Below are 24,057 nucleotides of genomic sequence, written 5' to 3' on the forward strand. Positions count from 1 at the left end.
TAAACATAGCGCACAGTATAGAATAACACACTAGCTTTACTCTTTTGATAAATTGATATGGTGACGCAATCATACCACATCTTCTTATTTTTAAATCATTTCGTGCTAAGGTATAATAAACAAACATACATCATAATAAAGTATAAAAGATTTAATGTAAATGCATGCTATAAATAAGATAGGTGCGTAAGGTATACGTATAACATTAAAAAAACGTGTACTCTCTATTTCGAAAAGTTCCCGTGTAAAATAAATGTTAAAACGACAGGTGTGTTTTATAATAGCATATATATTGAATTCTTTTAACGGAGAATGTTCAGATCCGTGTTAAGGTTGCTTTTCATAATTTGTTGGTTTTCAAACGAAACAAAACCGGGTCTTATACAAAGACAAAACATGTAATCATCGCTTAATTATATGATAAAACATAACACTAAATGTATTGAAAGCATTTTTTGTTTGATTTCGATTCAAATAATGAATCAAGACAGTTAAATATTTGATAATACGTTGAACTGATTTGTTTTAATCCTATTTATGCATCAAGAAAGGGTCAATGAATAATAGGGCGAACACCATTCGTATACAGTATGGGTTTCGCCTATCGTTGGATGCCTTGCGATGACCAATAATTGCTTACGTCCACATCATTTGGGTGCTAGTTGTCTCATTGGCAATCGTAGCACATATCATTATTTCATATACACTCTATCTGTGTATACTTTATTTCAAGTTCAATAGGAACGCATCGTTCAACATGGCCACATATCTGAATCATTCAATCAGAGTACATTGTGTTTTTGGCGGAACGTGAAGTTGAAGGATAACGTTAGCTTCTTTTCATATTCTCGAGAAGCCAACCGATTGAAGTTCAAAGTAATGTTTTTATATGATTCAAGCAAAAAAAGTATTTCAGACAAATCTTTCCCCAATTTGTGTCATTTGAAAAACTTAATTTGTTCAATATGATATTCATTTTACGCCTCACTTCTGAAAACCACAAACACGCACAAATCTTGAACACATTTGTATCACCTTAATCAGCGTAGGAAAAACATATTCCATTACTATACAAGCACGTTTTCGTATAAATCTGGGAAAAGATGGCATTCAGAGGTCAACATAAAGATCAAAGATCAATGATTGTATAACGATGAAATTTCATTTTCATTGTGAAGACATAACGATCGCGAGGAAATGTTTCGTGTTAAAGTAAACATTTTAGCCACAAAACCAATAATAAAAAAAAAAATATAATACGCACAGTCATCACGTAATACTTTTACCAATATTTTCTTTTAGCTAAGAATAACAAAACTTTGATGACTAGGTTTTTTATGAATTGATTTTGGTTATATCACTCTGTAAGTGCTCCATACATAACGGTTTCCAACGTGCTGCAAAAGGTTTCCAACGTGCTTCAAAATGTGACTTGTATAGTGTTGTCAAGTTTTTCTTTTGAATTCATCCTCTTGAAAATGATATTTGTCAAATATTATTTTTTTAATTTTTTTTACTAAAATATGCGCACTGTATGATTTTCTCTTATTGCTTCGCATCACGATGCGGAGCTATTAGTTTCAGTCGATATACACGCCATCTTGAAATAATTACTTATCACATAAAGATTCTGATTGGTTGCTTTATGATTCGGCTGCGATACAGCAACAGCTATTGGCTTAAATGAGATAAAGAATTACAGACTTTTCTCGTCTCAGGATAAGACATCAAATGCCGGAAAATTAACTATGTGTATTTCAGTTCCGATCAAGTGTTACTAATTCATGTTCGTTTTATTATGCAAATATTGCACACTGAAATTCAATATTGAAATATCAATTCTTTAACACCTGTTTATTTGCTTTGTTAATCTGTAAAATGCACGATTTGTTTAGCTAAACAATGTTCCTATACAATGTTTACAAAAATGCATTATCTGTATTTAATAACTTCTGCCAATCTGGGCACACCCCGAGAGTCGTGTTTTGGGGACTTTCCTTTTTGAATTTTCCTCGGAGTTCAGTATTTTTGTGATTTTACTTTTTTTTTTTTGTAAATGTTTTAAATTTCAACAAGTAAATCGAATTTTTTTTAAAAGCATGGGTGTATAACGTACAACACTGAACAGCCAGTTTAAAATTTTAGAAAAGTTCATCTTAATATATATACGAAAATTGATATTCCAAGACTAAGACATCTATTTTATATCAATCAATATCTAAAAATACCACATTTCCAATACTAAATCAACAACCACATGCACACGTATTACCTTAAATTAGGATAGAGCGAAGCAGTCCACAGCTTTTTAAAAAGCTCAAACTTGTGTTTAATTGTGGTCAGTCTGGAAACATTCTTTCATTTCAAATTTTTTCAACGTTTTTTCATGTTTATTATCAGAATTTTTCTTTCGACTTTGATGAACAGTAAAAACTTCAATGTGTATGATTATTATAAGAAGTTATCTCATTCTCAACAGATAAAAAAAATCAGTATGACTTGGAACATCATTCTATACTATTTTGTATGACTTGGAACATCATTCTATACATACTATTTTGTATGACTTGGAACATCCTTCTGTACTATTTTGTATGACTTGGAACATCCTTCTGTACTATTTTGCATGACTTGGAACATCCTTCTGTACTATTTTGTATGACTTGGAACATCCTTCTGTACTATTTTGTATGACTTGGAACATCCTTCTGTACTATTTTGTATGACTTGGAACATCCTTCTGTACTATTTTGTATGACTTGGAACATCATTCTATACATACTATTTTGTATAACTTGGAAGATCCTTCTGTTCTATTTTGTATGACTTGGAACATCATTCTATACTATTTTGTATGACTTGGAACATCCTTCTGTACTATTTTGTATGACTTGAAACATCATTCTATACATACTATTTTGTATGACTTGGAAGATCCTTCTGTTCTATTTTGTATGACTTGGAACATCATTCTATACTATTTTGTATGACTTGGAACATCATTCTATACATACTATTTTGTATGACTTGGAACATCATTCTGTACTATTTAGTATGACTTGGAACATCCTTCTGTACTATTTTGTATGACTTGGAACATCCTTCTGTACTATTTTGTATGACTTGGAACATCCTTCTGTACTATTTTGTATGACTTGGAACATCATTCTATACATACTATTTTGAATAACTTGGAAGATCCTTCTGTTCTATTTTGTATGACTTGGAACATCATTCTATACTATTTTGTATGACTTGGAACATCCTTCTGTACTATTTTGTATGACTTGAAACATCATTCTATACATACTATTTTGTATGACTTGGAAGATCCTTCTGTTCTATTTTGTATGACTTGGAACATCATTCTATACTATTTTGTATGACTTGGAACATCATTCTATACATACTATTTTGTATGACTTGGAACATCATTCTGTACTATTTAGTATGACTTGGAACATCCTTCTGTACTATTTTGTATGACTTGGAACATCATTCTATACTATTTTGTATGACTTGGAACATCATTCTATACTATTTTGTATGAATTGGAACATCATTCTATACATACTATTTTGTATGACTTGGAACATCCTTCTGTACTATTTTGTATGACTGGGAACATCCTTCTGTACTATTTTGTATGACTTGGAACATCTTTCTATACATACTAGTTTGTATGACTTGGAACATCCTTCTGTACTATTTTGTATGACTTGGAACATCCTTCTGTACTATTTTGTATGACTGGGAACATCCTTCTGTACTATTTTGTATGACTGGGAACATCCTTCTGTACTATTTTGTATGACTTGGAACATCCTTCTATACTATTTTGTATGACTTGAAACATCATTCTATACATACTATTTTGTATGACTTGGAACATCCTTCTGTACTATTTTGTATGACTTGGAACATCCTTCTGTACTATTTTGTATGACTTGGAACATCCTTCTGTACTATTTTGTATGACTTGGAACATCTTTCTATACATACTAGTTTGTATGACTTGGAACATCCTTCTGTACTATTTTGTATGACTTGGAACATCCTTCTGTACTATTTTGTATGACTGGGAACATCCTTCTGTACTATTTTGTATGACTGGGAACATCCTTCTGTACTATTTTGTATGACTTGGAACATCCTTCTGTTCTATTTTGTATGACTTGGAACATCCTTCTGTACTACTAGTATTTTATTTAGTCCTTCCCGAGGGTAACACCAACCCGGTGATCAGCACTTCTGTGTTGACACGAATTATCATTATATGGTCATTATTACAAACTAACTGTTCAAAGAACTTTGATTTTTTTGAAATACTAAGGATTTTCTACCACAGGAATAGACTATCTTAGCTGTATTTGGCAAAACCTTTTTGGGGTCCCCAATGCTATTCAACTTCTTACTTTAATTGGCCTTTTTAACTTTTCTGATTCGTGCGTCACTGATGAGTCTTTTGTAGACGAAACCCACGTTAACTTAGCTGTATTTAGCAAAATCTTTTTTGGGGTCCTCAGTGCTTTTCAACTTCTTATTTTATTTGGTCTTTTAAATTTTTTGATTCGGGCGTTACTGAAGTCTTTTGTAGACGAAACGCGCATCTGACGTGCAAAAGTTTAATCCTGGTATCTATTATGAGTTTATTTTCAACTCCATATTTTTTGTTTCTCCACATATAGACGTAAAAGGTAGATGGTTGAATAATCACCGAACTATCTTAACATCGCTGTATGATAATGTGTCCGTCTCAAGTTGGGAAAGCTCTTCAATAATTGTTGTTTTTCATCATTTATGCTAATCATTCCACTACCCTGTAACAACATGTCATCATGCAAATACTTGAGAAAATGAACTTAACATAATAAACTATGGCGTATCTAATGGCATTATATTTCAAGATGATCTGAAATCGGTTAACTTGTATAGGTGTCAAACCACCAATTCAGCCACTCCAATTTAGAACGTATGGAAAAATAGCCCTACTCTGACAAAACATAGTGCTTTTGATGTCATTGTTTACTTAAACTAACCAACAAAAATGCAGAAATGAAACTTTTGGTGAAAGAGAAATATATTTAGACCATTTTGAGCCAAAATTTACTTGTATATAAGTTTGCATTAAAATCTGAGGATTAATGCGCTCCATAGTATACTAATTCAAGATTTCCAGAAAACCGGGGTTATTTTTAGTAGTACTTGTCTTCCGAAAGACAGTTCTTCTTTATAAGACTTTAAACATGGGTTAAGAATTGACATGTAGAAAGGTGATACATGTATAATTCAGGATATAACTGGTTTCTAAGGAGTTAAACTTAAGGTAAAATATTTAGAAAGCTGTGAAAATTGCAAAATTTGGTTGAATAGATAGGTATTTTGAATTGGAGGTCTGACACCTATAAGGTAAGTGTAGGTATTATTTTCATCTGGTGTGTTTTTAAGGCCATACTTTTTTGTACGAAACCTTTAGGATTTTATCATTGTGAAATGCAATGTTACAAGGTCCGCATGTATAGAGGAGAGTCTTCTTGCAGTGAGACGGCCGGGAAACTATGAGAGTCTTTGTCCGTTAAGTACCGTGATTTGTTGTTATAACCCTGTGTTTGCGTGCTTCTAGCCTTGTAGAAATGAATTTCAGTCAAAACTGGTAAACATACTTATAAAAGTTATCACCAAGACTTTAATCAGATCTTAGGACAAGGAATATGTTTTCTTTAGCATAAAACATGAAAACAATTAAACAATTTAGTTATATATAATCATTTTACTTTTCAGAGACGGAAAGACGGTGGCAATTAAAAGGATTGAAAAGAAATCTTTTTCATTGACAAAATTTATAAGAGAAGAAGTTAGAACTGTGAGGTATGTATAAAAGATAATTGCAATTAAAAGGTTATCTGATTATATTAGCCTTTATATTATTGACAGAAAATATTGCAAGGATAATTCTATAGTGACTTAAGTGACTGGCAATAGTGCTGTTGACGTCTCTTTAACAATATCTAATAAAAGTGTCCAGTGTTATTGATTTAGGATATTGATGTCCGGGTCTGGAATTTGCAGAATGATTATAATTCAATAGTCAATTGAAAAGTAACGAGAGAAATGTATTGTATAAGCATGAACATTTTTTTCAACAAAGATAGAGAGCCATGTTACATTTTACCTGCTAATTACCGCTAACAATAGCGGAAATTATTGCATATTTTCATCATACACAAATGAGTCAAAATTGGAAAGGTTACCGTAGCCACATTTTTGCGCCTGTCCCAAGTCAGGAACCTCTGGTCTTTGTTAGTCTTGTATGTTTTTTTTAATTTTTGTTCATTTATATGTTTCAATGTTTAGTGTGACGTCCTTTTTTGCTGAACTAGTATACAATATTGTTTAGGGGCCATTCAGCTGAAGCTCGCCTCCGGGTGTGGGATTTTCTTGTTATGTTAAAGATCCATTGGTGGCCTTGTATGGAACGCCACAGCTGTCTTATGTGGAACTCTGATATTACTTTATGTTGTTTTATTATTACTTGATGATATTTTGTCTTTACTTAATATGGTTTTGACATTACGTAATGATGTTTTGATATAACTCAATATGGAATAGTCATTACTTAATGATATTTCGATATTACACGATATGGTTTCGTATTGACTTGATATAGTTTTGTCATTACTCAATATGGTTTTGTCATTACTCGATGTGGTTTCACCATTATTTAATGTGGTTGTGTCATTAGTCAATGTGGTTTTAACATTACTTGATGTGAATGTGACTTAACGTTATGTAGTTGTTTCATTACATGATGTGGTTTTTTTATTTCGTAATGATGATTTGCCTATTCTTTATATGGTTTTAACATTACGCAATGATGTTTCAAAATTTGACGATTTTACACTACATGATGTGTTTGTTTCATTATTTGATGTGGTCCTGTCATTCTTTGGTGTGGTTATCCCATTACTTGATGAGGTAAAACCACGTGACCAATTCGGAAAAAAATATGTTCTATTTTTAAACATTTCAATATATCGTTTGTTTAAGGTGCTTTGGATGGGTATCGCTAATCCATTGAGTTAAAGTTCAAATTAAAGTTCGAGTGGTTGTTCAGAGTTATTTGGTATGAAAAAGGGGAACGGCAGACAATAATAAGAAAAAAAGTATTAAAAAGTTTACAGTATTTCGGACATAATTGGGATATCCCCAAACCACTTGGTCCTGTTGTTTTTATCCTAAGTTCTCAAACGGAAGCAGTATTTTTGTAATAAATTTGTAAAATATTCCACGGAACCATGTGTCTCGTCTGATATTGCTGCTGTAAGTGTAAAAGCGTCATGTTGATCGACTGTACATTTATCTATACATTTATCGGTAAAAACAAAATTAAAAAAAAATGTATTTCTGTAGATGCTTTTTCTTGAAATTGAGGAATAACTCCTATACAAGTTTTAAAACACTTCATTGAGGTTTACAAATTTATCATGTCAAAACAGTTTAATTCGGTTTTTATTAACTAAAACAAAACTATATGGTTTTCAACAATGAGCAAAACCCATACCCTATAGTAAGCTATAAAAGGTCCCGAAATGAAAAATGTAAAAAAACTAGAAACCTAACGATCTATAGATACATAGATACTTTATTCTCTAAAAACTAAATACAAGTTTACAGAGAAACATACAATATAAATACAGATACAATAGTCGAGGTAAACAAATACAGTATGATATTCTAAAAGTACAAAATTATGATGGCATACATGTTTAGTAACATGTATAATGAAAGGTTAAACTCAATAGAAATAAAAAAAAAATGGAGATGGAGACGCCGACGCCACTATCGACGACGAAATATAGGTTTGTTGTGTCTCACTGCCGCTACATTGATGTCGCAGGCTCGACACAAATCAAAAGACTTGAACTTTATTGTTAACAAATGAAACACTTCAAATCAACTCACACTAAAGTTACAGGGAAACGGGGGTAGAAGGGGCTCGGACATAGCGACAAAGCATCAATACTATAAAATAAGAATTCTCCGAATTTTTTTTTAGCGTAAATGATCATTTGAACTTATACGAATATCAATCTTTTATTTGTAATCAATTGAATTCCCTGATCTACCTCGCACTAATTGAAAAATAAACTTTTCGGAATATCTGTTTCACATGTGACGACGGACATGTTCCAGTGGTCGTAACCATAATACCGTCATCTTTTCCTTGAATGTAAACTTCCAAATAAACCCAAATCACTGGGTTTGTACTTTCTCGAATAACACGACGGGTGCCTTTCTGGAGCATCCGAGATCACCCCGATGGATTTATATTACCCAGTCATACCGATCTATTGAATCAGCCAAATGAAACTGTTTTGTATGCTACCGCAACTGAAAGCTGGGGGGCATATTGTTTTACCCCTGTCCGTCCGTCCGTCCGTCCGTCTGTCCGTCCCATTATGGGTATATAGTTATTCCGCATAACTCCTCCTACAGTTTGAATCCTAGGAAGTTTTCTCTTTACTGTCTGTTTGTACATATATTGAAGGTGTGCATGTGGTCAGGGTTTAATGTTTATTAATATTTGCTTTTTTGGGAGATAGTTGAACTTTGTAATTTTTTGGGAAATTTCCTTGCATAAGAAGAACATTTCCAGATAACTCCTCCTACAGTTTGAATGCTAGAAAGTTTTCACTCTGCTGGCTGTTTGTACATATATTGTAGGTGTGCATGTGGTCAGGGTTTTTATTTTTATTATCTTTTGCTCTTTTTGGGAGACAATTGAACTTGTTTTTGTCATTTTTGGGGTATAAGCGGTTAAATGAGTTGAGTGCGGGGGCATCACTTTGTCTAGTTTACATTTTTTTCTCGTGTTGTGCTGTTACACAACTGTAACAGTCCGATGTAAGGTTAGGATTTAGCGCTCACATACATGTTAAACTCCGCCACGTGCACTTTCTTTATGTACCTGCCCCAAGTCAGGAGCATGAAGTTCAATTGTTGTCGTTGTATAAATGTGTGTCATTTTTTTTTTGTAGATTGTTTATTTATAAATAAGACCGTTTGTTTTTTCGTTTGAATTTTTTCACATGGTGCATGGTGGCCTTTTGTAGCTGACTAAACGGTGTGTTGAAGGCTGTACGGTTGCCTATATATGATTTCTTACATCCACTGCATTTAAACTCTGGTGGATAGTTGTCTCATTGTCAATCACACCACATCTAGCTTTATTTCAACTTCTATGTTGCGTTTTGTATACTGTAACATTGTTTATCTTTTGTACGCATAACTCGGAGCCCTCTTTTCGGAAGCCCGAGCAAAAGTCCTTGTTCCGCGATAGAAATTTAATTACGAACCCATATAAGATAGCTCGAATTTCAACTCATAATCTGAATTAATCTAAATGAGACTTAAATTCGAATCTTACTCAAACTCTACCTCAAAAAGTGACTCAAATTTAATGTTGTAACTAGAACTCTACCCTTAAATGTGACTCAAACTCGAAGTCCAACTCGAAACTCAATGCTAACTAAAATTTTAATTCTGATAATGACTTGAATTCGAAATCGAAGACTAACTCAAAGTTTAACTCAAACAGTAACCCGAACTCAAATTCGATGGATGGCAACACTCATCCCAGGTACATACAACCTGAAATCTATCTAAAAATAGAACAGGTTTTTCCGAATCGGTCACGTGATTTTACCTCATCAAGTAATGGGATAATCACATCAAAGAATGACAGGACCACATCAAATAATGAAACAAACACATCATGTAGTGTAAAATCGTCAAATTTTGAAACATCATTACGTAATGTTAAAACCATATAAAGAATAGGCAAATCATCATTAAAAAATAACAATACCACATCATGTAATGAAACAACTACATAACGTTAAGTCACATTCACATCAAGTAATGTTAAAACCACATTGACTAATGACACAACCACATTAAATAATGTTAAAACCACATTGACTAATGACACAACCACATTAAATAATGGTGAAACCACATCGAGTAATGACAAAACCATATTGAGTAATGACAAAACTATATCAAGTCAATACGAAACAATATCGTGTAATATCGAAATATCATTAAGTAATGACTATTCCATATTGAGTTATATCAAAACATCATTACGTAATGTCAAAACCATATTAAGTAAAGACAAAATATCATCAAGTAATAATAAAACAACATAAAGTAATATCAGAGTTCCACATAAGACAGCTGTGGCGTTCCATAGCCTTGGGCTGTTTTCAACTCTATGGTCAGGTTGTTGTCTCTTTGACACATTCCCCGTTTCCATTCTCAATTTTATTGAATTTGAACATTAAAGTCTAAAAAAAATATCTCCACACAATATCATCTATTTTACTCTGTAAGTGCTCCATAATATTAAAACAATATTTCAAATTTTACACGCTTTTGTAAAATCGCATCGGCAGGCATCCATAACCATGAAGAAAAATTTGTAACTATAAGGAAAATACTTAACTCCTGGTAAGATTTCGGTTTCGGTTATTTTCAAAGTGTGTTAAATTTGTAGAATTGAAGCATCTTGCAGCTTTTATACTTGAGTAACATGTTTGACATAAGGTTTTTCATAACCTCAAAGAACATATATGTGGCGTTGATACTGTAATTGTTAAAAAGTGTTGACAGACTTTTAGAAATAGCTGCAGTGAAAAGTAAAATACATTTCGTGTCCAACGCACTTTATGGATAACCAATCATCAATACAACGTTCAAAACCAAACTGTAGAAATCCGAAGATGTAACATCCGGGGTATCCAACGTTTATGTTGTCTACCAATGCTATGGTAATTCAATTTCTTATCATTGGATTTTACTCTAAAGGAAGCGAAACGGTTTACAGCTCAATAGAATGTCTAATCCGGCGATTTTATTTTGCCATTTTTTTTTTTACTTTTAACTTTATGTTCTGATTTTGAACATTCTTACTATTAACTTTGTGTCCTAATTTAATGATTCTTATGATAATATTATGCTCTTTTTTATTATTTAGGTTATTGGTTCGCGTACTCTTACATTATTATTATTTTAAATATGTAAAGCATGAAAAGAATTTTATATATGATGATTATCCTTCTCAATTTATTGCAAATATTGTGCCATTGTCGATATTGGTGTGTTTAAAGCACTATTAACAATGCTAATAGATTCTTAAGAGATTAAAAGTGTATTTCATGTTTATCGTCAGGTATGTCGGATTTGTTGCAAAATGTCGGTGCTATTTTATGTAATAAAGCAGGTAGACATTTTTTTCGGTTAACAAGATCGTGTCAGTGTTATATCAAATAAGATTTAGTTTAGTTATTGAAAATAAAATCAGATTATATATCAATCTTGATTAGGGCTTCATACTTGAATTAATAAATGTTTTCATAATATATATAATACAGGTTAGTTGCAATTAGTAATTTCTACTACAGAATAATTATTTCCTGGTGTCTTGTTAACCATATTTTTATGTAGAAAAAATCTTAAGATCTTTTACAGTACACACAATCAAGGTCTATCCAAAGCAACCGTATCAAAAACATTTGATGGCCATACGGTGACCTATAGTGCTAACCTTCTACGTCATTTGGTCTCTGGTGGAGAGTTGTCTAATAAGCATTCATATCACATCTTTTTATTTTTATATTTGACATCTTTTTAAATAAGTATTCTTCATTCTAAGCATCTATACTCTTGCCATATATCCTATATCATCTTTTATTTTAAAACGGGCGATAAATAATCAAAGTTTGGCAACTATTCATGTAATCAAATCCCATCCAACTTAATATAAAGAATCACAGAGAATCAGATTTTACTATAAAAGTGGTTACTTTAATTTTCTTACCGTGCACTTTCCATTTATATGCAGTAAAATCATTATCACTTACAAGTGGAGTACATTCGTCCAGGTTGATTCCATTTTCCAGTGCGCTTTTTACATTACTTGCGTTTTAAAGGGTTGCATTTACAATACAGCTACTAACTGTTTACTTTTGTAAACTAAGTCACCAATTCGGAAATCAACAATATACATCGACTGTAGCTTATACACATAACTTCCTCCTGTAGATATTGTGCAATCAAGATATTGATTACAAATAAGATCTGTTTTTGTACATACGCTATAAGAAGTCAATTTAAACAATGTTTAACTATGTGTTTGTAGACAAATGGATCATCAGAATATCTGTAGATTTGTTGGGGGCTGTATAGAAGTACCAAATGTTGCTATCCTAATGACATATTGTGCCAAAGGAAGTCTTAATGATGTGTTACTGAATGAAGAAGTTCCTTTGTCTTGGTCATTCAGGTTTGTTGCATTTTCGACGATTGCTGTCATAAAAAATTTGTTACTCGAACACATGATGCGGTTTCATTGTGCAGTAATACAAAATCGCCTTATTTTTATACAAAATGTATTACTAAAAGAAAAAGAAAATCACTTTATAAATTTTGTACATCCGAGCGCTTTTCCTGATTTAAATTCATTAGGAACGCTGAAGCCAATCATTTGAAAGTCAGAGAAGTATAAATACGTAGAAACGTCCGTAGGAAAGCTATATTACCGAAAAGGACCCAAAATCAATAAACAAATTAATCTATGGTCAACTTTGCATGAGGGAGTTGGAAACCTAATTTCTTAATAATTTCATAATTTATCAACGGGAAGTTATTGACAAAATTTGAATAGTCCCGTAATCAGGCTTGGTCCACGTGGAAAGGATAAAAGATTGGAACGGAGACTTCATAAGTTTAATGCGAATTAGCAGAATAACAGACTCCATTTTTATAAATCATGTCTTTTTATTGCAAATAAAGCTAAGATGGAGGCATATCACTATGGCTTCTTAGTTCATTACACAGGCAAAATTTGCTATCGTGAATTTCACATGAATCTCACATGAAATTTTTCATGTGAATTTCACGTGAATTGAGATTCACATGAATCTCACGTGAAATGTTTTCACATGAATTTCACGTGAACTTTACAAAAAAAAAATAAAAACAAAAATGGTATTTTTCATGATTTTAAATAAATTTGAAAATTTAGATGTTATATGAATTACTTTATTTTAAAAACCACGTGAATTTCATGTGAAAAAAATTCATGCGATTTTCACGTGAAATTCACATGAGTTTCACATGAGATTCACGTGAGTTTCACATGAACTGATTTCACGTGAGTTTCACGTATACGCTCTTTGAGGTGAAATTCACGTGAATTTCACGTGAGATTCACATGAATTTAAATTCACGTGAAATTGATGTGCGTGAAATTTCACTGTGTAAAAAGACTTAAAAAAATGCATATTCAAATGTTTAATCATTCATATTTGTTCCTTTTTTATTTGCCTGAAATATGAACTAAATACACCATACTAAATTTTGCTCATACTAAAATATTCGGATGCCCTTTTTATATTTATCATGTTTATCATGAAGACAAATGATATACTAGTACACTTCAAAAGCTTACTTGTATTTATACCAGTAACCCGATTATTCATAATGATCAATGTGGTAACGATCTTTTATCACAACCCAAGTTAACCGATGTTCAAATATCCTAAATTCATTGAGAAGATATAAAGCAATCATTGTTGAGCTGAAGTAAAATATAACATGCAGTTTCAAATAGAAAAACAATAGCAGATTGACCATTAAGAAATCATATGACAATAAAATAATCACTTGGTCAACCATTTGATCTCTGTTTACAGATTTTCTTTTGCTACCGATATTTCGAGAGGTATGAAGTATTTACACAGTCATAAAATAATACATGGGAGGTTGTGGTCCAGCAATTGTGTGATGGATGACAGATGGTCAGTTAAAGTAACAGGTATGCATCTTAATCAAATACCATAGATCATACATTTTTCCACTGTGTTTGGTTCCATGATATAAAAATTTACAATATTCAAAGATATTTTTCCATTTCTACCGAAAACATGTATAAATTTAGGTAACAGTAGTTTACCGATGTTCAAATCTCACTAATCGATGAAGAAGACACAAATCAAAGTAATAACTAAAAGAAATCACGGTGACATTCAAAGCTGGTAAGTCCAATAAAAACTGACAACTCTGTGGCTTAAAAAAATCAAAACAAAACAATACATAGAAAACTAAAGACTGGTCAGTGAGAAACCTCACCAAAACCCCGCGGTTGATCAACAGATACCACGAAAGGGTAAGTTGAGATACTAATCCTCATATGACACCCGTCGTGTTACTCCTATATAATACGTTGATAGTTTATAGGTGTCATACCACCTATTCACTCCCTCCAATTTAGAACGTATGTAAAAGCAGCCCTACTCTGACACAAAATAGTGCTTTTGATGTCATTGTTTACTTAAACTTACCAACAAATTTGCAGAAATGAAACTTTTGGTGAAAGAGAAATATATTTAGACCATTTTGAGCCAAAATTTACTTGTCTATGAGTTTGCATTAAAATTTGATGATCAATGCGCTCCATAGTATACTAATTTAAGATTTCCAGAAAACAAGAGGTTATTTTTAGTAGTTCTTATCTTGTGGTGGGCATTTTTTTCTTAGAAGACTTTATATATGGGTTGAAAATTGGCATGTATAAAGGTGATACATGTACAATTCAGTATATACCTGGTTTCTATGAAGTTAAACTTAAGGTAAAATATTTAGAAAGCTATGAAAATTGCAAAATTTGGTTGAATAGAAAGGGATTTTGAATTGGTGGTCTGACATCTTTAAATCAAGCGATTAGGCATTGCTAAATAGCGGATCGGTAAAGATGTCTTTCATTTTCATTTATAAAAAAAGATAAAGAAAGATACATGAAATGCATTTAAACATACTTTTCCATCACAACTAAAATAATCAAATGTAGTCAAATATAACCTTTCATTACAACCAAAAATAATGTTTTAAATGGCATATTTCTATCACACCCAAGATCATGAATTACAAAATATATTTCCATTACATTTGATAAACTGTAAAAGCTACATACACAGAACTCAGGTTATAAGATTTAAAATTCTGCAATATCATTGCAACACTTTTGTGTAAGAAAAGTATACATTTCTGTTAATAATTCTAATATAATTAAAATTTTGATGACACCATCGTATCTAACATATTTGCCTGAAGTAATTCTCATCGCTTCCAAATTACTGTTAATGGAATTTTCAAATAACTTGGGTTATCCTTCTACACTCTAGATTATGGTTTGGAAAAATTCCGAAAATCTGATGTCTGTGAAGATGACAACATTAAAAAGCAAAAGCAAGTATATTTGGAGCCAGATCTTGTGAAAAGTCAAGCTATTCCAACTGAATACAGTGACGTATACGCATTTAGTGTTATACTGATAGAAATAGCAACGAGGGGAGATCCATTTCAGGTAAAATTTGGATGTCAATTTTATACTAGTGTACTCTGTAACGGTATTCCTCACGTATGATAGTGATAAATGTAATTTTCTGGTAAGTAAATAAACCTACAGACATGCAGCCAGAGTATAAAAAGATCAAATTCTATACAAGCTCTTTGCTTATATAATATTAAAAAAAATGTGGTAGCGATGAAATTAAAATTGGGTTCAAAAGTAAAGTTTTTCTGTGTGAAGTAATTTTTGTCCTTCTGTTTAGAAGGACTCCTAATGGTAAAGAGATCCATTTCAAAAATGTTAGGGACACCGACTTTATTTTATTGACCTTATTTGTGTATCTGTGTGACAGATGACTCTAGGTTGTTAGACGACCTCGAATATCGACACTGTACATGATAGTGTTGCCCAATCTTTAGCGTTCTGTGTAGTGTTTTGTAGACCGTTGTGTCTTCTGTACTTTTTTCTTTTGGCAATAATATGCCTGTTTTTCTTCGACTAGCTTCACATATTTAGTTGTTTAAGTTTGTTGCAATAAACAGAAAATAAGAGACCTACAAATATTACATTTAATTAAGTCTATACATATATTGTTTATACAGGTGTTACAAACTCATCAAAGATACGACATACGACTGATCAATGTTTCTCGAATGAAACAGTTGAAAGGTCAAATTAAAAACGAAGTTGTACAGCTTTAAAAACCAAAAATTCAGAAAAGTTGTGCTAAAAACGTCACATTTTACACTAAATTTACAGAACAGTAACATATCAATGATATTTTTAAAACTAAAGTTTATTATTGTATGCAATATATCACTCATTGATGAAACAACACACTAAAAGACGGGACATTTTTTGTTTGCTAATGTAATGATGTTAAAAATATGCATAAGCAATGTCAATAGAGATTATACGTTTCTGGAATTCTTATATTTTGTTATGTTTACTGTAAGTGGTAAGGCTGATACATGTAAGTAGCAATCAACCCTTTTTATATTTCAAGCAGCTTAGTTGTTTTATATAATGAGGAATGAGTATAGGGTTTTTTTTTCGCAATGGGAGGAAAACAAGTTCACCCCTTTCCATTCATGCGGATTGCATCTGCCGTTTTCGATTCTATTACTCAAAGACTAGTTTTACTATCCAAATTGACATCTTCATATTCCAGCTTAGTTCTAACGAAAAACATTTATATTCTTCTTATGAGTGTCTGTATCCAAGATCAGTTTATGTGTTTTATGCTTTGTATTGCCGAAATGCGCATCTGGTGCATTAAAATTAGTATCGTACATGTTATTTACCAGTATAAACAATGTGATCGTATCATGAATAAATCCTTAATGTTTGTGTGTTTTTGTTTTCACCTCTTGTAAATAACTGGTTTATATTAGGAATCTGTGTTGTCTGTTGCACAGAAAAATCAAATAAATTCACTACATTGTCAGTAGATACCTTCAAATATAAGACTTTAACTCTTGCAGTACGAACGCTTAGTTCAATAGTATCCTTTTAAGCAGCAACACTTAATCAAGGAGTTGATAGTTGATGTTTATTTTTCAAGTTTGCTTGTTTTGGTGATCTACGTGAACTGTTTAAAGTTCCTTTCTGTTCTGGTCACACTTCATTTTATCGCTAGCTTTGTTCATATTATCCGCAGGCCAACCAGTCTACTAGATTCCTAGAAAATTAATATTTCCTTTTTTATGATACCAAAAAAGTATAACAAAAATACCAAACTTCAAGTTAAAATCAAAAAGGGGAAGTCCATAAAAACTGTTATCAACCAACTAAACGAGTGGAAAACAACTGTCATATTCCTGACTTGGTACAGTTATTTCCCGAAATAATGGTGGGTTAATCCGTGTTTTATTTCAAGCTAAACCTCCCACTTGTATGATAGTTGTTAATATTTCCGTTGTATTGACAAAATTGGGTTAACCAACTTATACCAGACACGATCTAAAGATTTACTGAAATAGCGAACAAATAACATGTACTCTGTATTTCTTGAGTCCTTATCATTGCCCTTCCAAAATTTATTAGCTATGTTAACAATCCGATTGATTCCCGAATCACTTGTCATGAAACAATATCAACAAATGCTGTACTTCTTTATATACACGACACTCTGCTTAGAAATAATTCTGAAAATAAAAAAATAGGCCTACAGTTTATTTTTATTTCTACAAAGGAAGAAGATCCATATTCCGTGCCTATTGACTGGCAACCGCCATTACCGGTTTTTGAGAAAACGTCAGACGATAACAATTGTCCATGTCCGGATGAATATTGTAAGGTAAACGAAACAGTCTAAAGACATGAACAAATTTTGCAACAGATTTTTGACAGAATATATGTATTAATACTGAATCAATATGTTTGATACGCTACTGATCGCGTGATTGTGTTTTAAATTGAAAACAGAAATACTTTCGTTTTAAATTGCCTGCCAGTTGCGTGTGAGAAATACATGCAGTACTTTTTCTATTCAATGATCAGTTATTGCGCTTAACTACACATTAAGAGGTTCTTAATACAATTAAATATTAATTTACGGTTAAATACAATTATTATGTTATAATTGTAAGAACATATTCTTAAAAGTGCACTTATCGTTATTTGACTGTCTGCTAATACACCAAATCTATATACAAATCTTTTTATACAACCAATCCAGGATTTACAAATGGTCTCGACTAAATAGGTTTTTTTGTTGCTGTTTTCTTGCTGGACCAGGAACATATATATTGACATATTAGATATACTATTCCCAGGCTGGACGTAGGACAGTAAAAGAAACTATGTCACGTGACACTGGGATATTTTTGTGTTCTACCAACCTGAAATTAGAATTCAATGCTTTTTTTCAATTTGCCTCAAAATAAACATTTTTATGTTGTTTTTTTTAAGCTTATTTCAATATGCAGATCTCATAATCCAATAGAAAGACCATCATTCGAGAGCATCAAACGACGGCTGCAACGTATGAATCCTAATAAACAAAACCCTGTTGATTTGATCATAACAATGGTGAGTTCTTTTTACACTAAATCCGACAACTTATAGAAAAAGTTTAGAATAAATGACACAGGCTGCTTAAAGACTTCATTTCATTTACTTTTTTTATTTTGACAATTAGATGATAAGAAGTAGACAAAATGATTCACAAAAGTTTATTTGTTACCACCAACGTAAAACAACTTGCAACAATATTGTTTTTTTAATCCAAATTGTATGCCGCAATTTCCAGGATTCAATTTCTGTTTCCTTTGCCTGTGATTAGTACTACAATTATCATTTTATTATTTTCAGATGGAAAAATATTCAAAACATTTGGAATCTGTTGTTGCAGAACGAACTCAAGATTTGATGGCAGAAAAGCACAGAACAGAGACATTATTGTATAGTAAGTGGTATTATAAGAGAGACTTATTTTCTGAAAAATTATCGACAGATTTATGATTTTGTTGCACGAAAGTCTGACTATGTGTTCGGATACATAATTCTGTGAAGTAGATTTTTTTCAAAGTGAAATTTTAATTTCAAGGGAAAGCAGGAAATTATACAATATAATATTAGCGCAAACTCTATATAGCATGAATATAGGACAATTATGCTAGGTTCTGGTTCATTTTTTTAGGGATATAAAAGTTTTGTAATGAAAAAAATCCTACAAAGCGTTATAAATGAAAATTTTAATATCGAAATATGAAAAATCAATAAGGGATACAAATCTTGTTTGATTATTATATTATTAATTTAGTATTAAACTACATTCGTGTCAAATTATATAAGGACATTTATTCTTTTTTTTTGTACCTATGAATAAAAGTTTTTGAGTCAAGAAATTTTATAACAAATTATAACCTGATGCATTTATACAATACATTTAAAATATATGCCTCTTGTCGATTGCAATAAAAGGGATATTATAATATTTAAATAGAATTTTATTTTATTACCAAACACGAATTACATACTTATATGACTATGAAAAATACAGTTATACACTTTTTGGAATTTTGGGTTCGGTTTCCAATGCTCTTCAAAGTCGTAGTCGATTTGACCTTGTATCTTTTGATTTGTGCCACTGATAAGTTTGTAAGAGAAACACACACTTATAAGTATAAACATGCTATGATATCTTTGGTGACTTTAAGATGTACAACCCGTTTATCCGAATACATCAAAACATGTCTTAAGAATTGCTAATATCTTTTTTGAACTACAGGTATGTTACCTAGATCAGTAGCTGATTCCTTAAAGACCGGACTATCTGTGCAGGCAGAATCGTTTGACCAATGCACCATATACTTCAGCGATATTGTTGGTTTTACAGTACTATGCTCCAAAAGTTCGGCATTAGAAGTTGTAGGATTACTGAACAGACTCTACACAGTATTTGATGAAATTATAGAAAATTTCTGTGTCTATAAAGTAGAAACAATAGGCGATGCATGTAAGTGATAGCATGTAGCATTATAATCTTTCAAACGTCGAAACGGTATATACAGACGTGCCGCTGGTATGGGTCACTTTTTTTGGAATGTCAAATATATCAGTGGGGTGCAACTTCACGGAGGTAATGTAACAATGGGTAAAAATGTGTATGCCAATGTGTCATAAATGTTCATCTTCTTTTAAGATGTCTGTAAAAACTGTGTTCTGATAATATGAAAGATCCCATGTGGTTAACGTCTAAATAAGATTTCATGATAGCTAGGAAATATATATATAAATGGGTTGTGATTTCCCTATAAAATATATAAACGGATAGAGTTTTGAATAAATCAATATATGAATGGAGTGTTTTTTAAACCCGTCCGGGCGTCTGTATCCAAATTTGTACGACAGTTGAGATCCCCCTCCTCGTGATTTTTCGTAAGTCGAATAAAACCTTTTACAACATAAAATAGAGATTAAGTAGGTCATCATGTTCATCATACTGAATGTTTACCCTAGAAGTATTTGGGAAATTAGAGAACTGCTGTCTCATTTACGTATACACACATTATCTTTTTATTTTTATATACCAATATCTCCGTTTTACATAGAAAAATCAGTTTTATAATTAGATGAAAAAATCATTTTATTATCAGGTATGTGGATCATACTATTGAACTGAAAGTATCTTACTTTATTTTAGACATGGTTGCATCAGGGTTACCCAAGCGTATTCCAAACCACGCATCAGAAATAGCTAAGATGTCCCTGAAAATCGTGGAAGCAGCAAAACATTTTAAAATTCCTCATCTGCCAAATGCTCCTCTGAAAATAAGAATTGGTTTGCATTCAGGTAAAGTAATCAATTATATTTCGTACTGTGCTGTACCTTATTGAAGAAATATTATAGTATTAATTAGTTAATATAGTCGAGGATGCCTGTATTAGAGATTTACGAAAGTCTAGTCTCGGTACCGACTTTGACAGGTAAAATGAAGGGGATCGTCTCAAAATAAAAAAAGTACGAAGCAATTGGCATTTCAAGGTATATATAAATTGCAAATAACTGTTAAACAAGATTTTACATAATGACTTATTTAATTCAATAGAGATTATTGTCTATTCACAAGTCCTGCAGAGGTCTCCACAATATGTCTGAGCTTTTGTCTTGCGTTCCTCCATAAAGGTTTTCTATTGAAATTAACATGAGGAGATGTGGTATGACTGTCAATGAGACAACTATCCACCAGAGTTAAAATGAAATCGTATTAAGCAATTATGGGCCACCGTACGGCCTTCAATAATGAGAAACCCCATGCTGTATAGTCGGATATAAAAATCCCCGACAGTTCGAACTAGAAAACTAACGGCCTAATTTTATAACAAAATTTACGAAAAATAAGAATGTTGCGGGGTTGAACATGTTTGTGAGCGCCAAACCCTCCCCTTACCTGAGAAATATTGGAATACATGCATTTATTTTGTGGCAACACTTACGTCGAAAATCAACAAGAGAACATGGTATGATGAATACGACTGAAATCACATTATATACAAAATAACCTGATTTTTTTAGGTAATTTGTAGGGACTCCTAGTATCTTGTAAAAATGAGTCCTTGACAATCTGCAGAATATCTAGCATGTTTCAGGGTTTCGCCAGTTGCAAGATAAAAAAAATGTCTGTGATTATTAAATATTTTTTGCTACCGTCATTTTCTCAATTTATACAAGAAAATAGTGGAATTCTAAATTCGTAAAGCTTTTGATGGACAGATTGAGATTGAAGAATGCATCTAATATCAAAAATAAGATAAATAATAATATACTTAAACAAGTCTAAATTGAAAACAACGTTCAAACCTATGATTGCGTTGGATAAAAACCGCAATTTTTATACGTGTGCATGCAAAACAAATTTCTTAGTAGAGGGGTCTAAATACAGCACAAACCACATTTTCCAAAAGACCAAAAAAGTGAAAAAGTATATTTAAACAAAACGAATTTGACTAACAGGTCGAACAACGGACGTTCTTAAACCCTGCTGACTGCCATTGGCGATTGCCAAATAAACGGATCACAAGATGTAATAAAATGGATCTTTATTATTAATTTAATATCAAACAGAAAACAATAAACTTGCGGAAAAGATGGTATTACGCAAACATGAGGTGCAAAAATTTGTACACCATATCCGGATTTCGACAATTAATGTATCTTCAGTGATGTTAGGAATCGAAACGGTGTTTGGAAGGCCATATAATTTACCTCAATTTAGGATAGACTCTTGAATTTTGAAGAGTCGAAATAGGATGAACGGATCATATAAACCCGAAAGCAAATATAATACAAGCCCAAACGAAAAAATATAAATGAGTCTAAATTGAAAACAACGTATATATATATATATTATTATACCAAATGCAATATTAAAAAGAAACTTTTTAAGTGATGTGATGGAATAACATGTAAATGTAAATATAGTTTTATTGTTGTCCTATTGAAAGCAATTTATGGCATAAAAAAATACAAGATTTCATTCTAGATTTTAAAACTCAAGATTAAATGAATTGATAGACATGATGGAATGTATTATGTGATTATCAACTTGACATCTGGGTCAAATAAGATGTCATGAGTCTTGGGAACTTTCAATTTCTTGATGTTTCTTTCCCCAGAAATGTATTTGAATTGATAACAACTGAACATCCGTAATAGCCCTTATTGCGGACCTGTTTCTGTATTGTTATGAGTTACAATTTATGACTAAAATCAGCAAAGACCCATCGAAACAACATCTGATTCAAAAATTTAATAACAATTTTAGATATTTAGATGATATATTGGCTCTCAATAATGACGACTTCAGTATGTACACTAAAGGGATTTATCCTGCCGAACTGACTGTAAATAAAGCTAATACTAACAATGAACACTGCCCTTACCTGGATCTTGATATCTATATCTTTAACGGGAAGCTTAATACCAAAATTTATGATAAAAGCGATGATTTTTCATTTCCTATTGTTAATTATCCATTTTTAGATGGTGACGTTCCCTTGTCACCATCTTATTGTGTTTATATATCTCAACTTGTTCGATTCGCTCGTGTATGTAACAACGTATTTGATTTCAAAGAAAGAAATCTCTGTATTACTGAAAAATTATTACACCAGGGTTTTCGATATCACAAACTAGTCAAAACATTTACTAAATTTTATCATCGGTACAAGGACATCATTCGTAAATATAAATCAACATGCAGACATCTTATACGTTCAGGTATTTCACATCCAATATTTTATGGTAATATTCTTTACAAAGCACAAAATTGTCGGCATTCACCTCAAAAGCTAACCAAACCTTTAAACAGACTTATTCGGAAAGGATATAGTTACGATACTGTTGTCAAGTCATTAAGGATTGCATATTTTGGTATTAATATTGATTCACTCATAGGGTCTTTGCATCGGAAATGCACACATTTATTCTAAAACCAGTTGTTGGCATGATACGGGTTATGTTAGGTATGATACTAAACCCCTAACGGGAGGGATTGTACTTGATTTTCATATGACGAAGACATAATTTTTCAATCAGTTTAATTGAGGTCTGGAGCTGGCATGTCAGTAACAGCTAGTAGTCCTTTGTTCATTTATGTATCATTGGAGGGTTGAGATCTCACAAAACATGTTTAACCCGCCGCATTTTTGCGCCTGTCCCGTCAGTAGCCTCTGGCCTTTGTTAGTCTTGTATGTTTTTTAATTTTAGTTCATTTATATGTTTTGGAGTCTAGTGTGACGTCCATTTTCACTGAACTAGTACACAATTTTATTTAGGGGCCAGCTGAAGACCACCTCCGGGTGCGGGATTTTCTCGCTGCGTTGAAAACCCATTGGTGGCCTTCGGCTGTTGTCTGCGCTTTGGTCGGGTTGTTGTCTCTTTGACATACTCCCCATTTCCATTCTCAATTTTGCTGATTATTCATAATGGCCTTTTTTTCATAATGGCCCTGTTTATTCATAATGACCCTGTTTTAATGCGCTGTTAGTCTGTAATGGACCAGTTTTGCTTTTATTGATAAAGGGGCAGTTTCATACAAAATGCACTAAACTGGTTAATAAAAGTGTTGTATTTACACCAATAAAAGTAATGTGAATAAAGTCTGTCCTCGTTCGTTGCACTTTATGTTATCTATAAC

The 24,057-nt window shown here is 32.1% G+C and overlaps 1 protein-coding gene and 1 long non-coding RNA gene across 3 annotated transcripts in view; one reads left to right on the top strand and one right to left on the bottom strand.

Annotated features, from left to right (window-relative positions):
- The window catches only part of LOC127733868 (atrial natriuretic peptide receptor 1-like), a 73,510-nt gene that overhangs the window by 47,123 nt on the left and 2,330 nt on the right, over positions 1 to 24,057 (top strand). For both annotated transcript variants that reach the window (XM_052243307.1, XM_052243317.1), the window contains 9 exons: positions 5,782 to 5,868; positions 12,203 to 12,346; positions 13,758 to 13,879; positions 15,246 to 15,427; positions 17,607 to 17,711; positions 18,326 to 18,445; positions 18,728 to 18,821; positions 19,647 to 19,874; positions 20,562 to 20,711. In XM_052243307.1, coding sequence (XP_052099267.1) covers positions 5,782 to 5,868; positions 12,203 to 12,346; positions 13,758 to 13,879; positions 15,246 to 15,427; positions 17,607 to 17,711; positions 18,326 to 18,445; positions 18,728 to 18,821; positions 19,647 to 19,874; positions 20,562 to 20,711 — 1,232 coding nt within the window. The remainder of the gene's footprint in view (positions 1 to 5,781; positions 5,869 to 12,202; positions 12,347 to 13,757; positions 13,880 to 15,245; positions 15,428 to 17,606; positions 17,712 to 18,325; positions 18,446 to 18,727; positions 18,822 to 19,646; positions 19,875 to 20,561; positions 20,712 to 24,057) is intronic.
- On the bottom strand, positions 17,725 to 20,680 carry LOC127733913 (uncharacterized). The gene is made up of 3 exons (XR_007997285.1): positions 20,552 to 20,680; positions 19,656 to 19,845; positions 17,725 to 18,255 (listed from the first exon to the last, which is right to left on the bottom strand). It is a non-coding gene; the product is annotated as an uncharacterized LOC127733913 (long non-coding RNA).

This window comes from Mytilus californianus, unplaced genomic scaffold (genome assembly GCF_021869535.1).
Source record: "Mytilus californianus isolate M0D057914Y unplaced genomic scaffold, xbMytCali1.0.p SCAF_1, whole genome shotgun sequence".
In the NCBI taxonomy this organism is placed as follows: domain Eukaryota; kingdom Metazoa; phylum Mollusca; class Bivalvia; order Mytilida; family Mytilidae; genus Mytilus; species Mytilus californianus.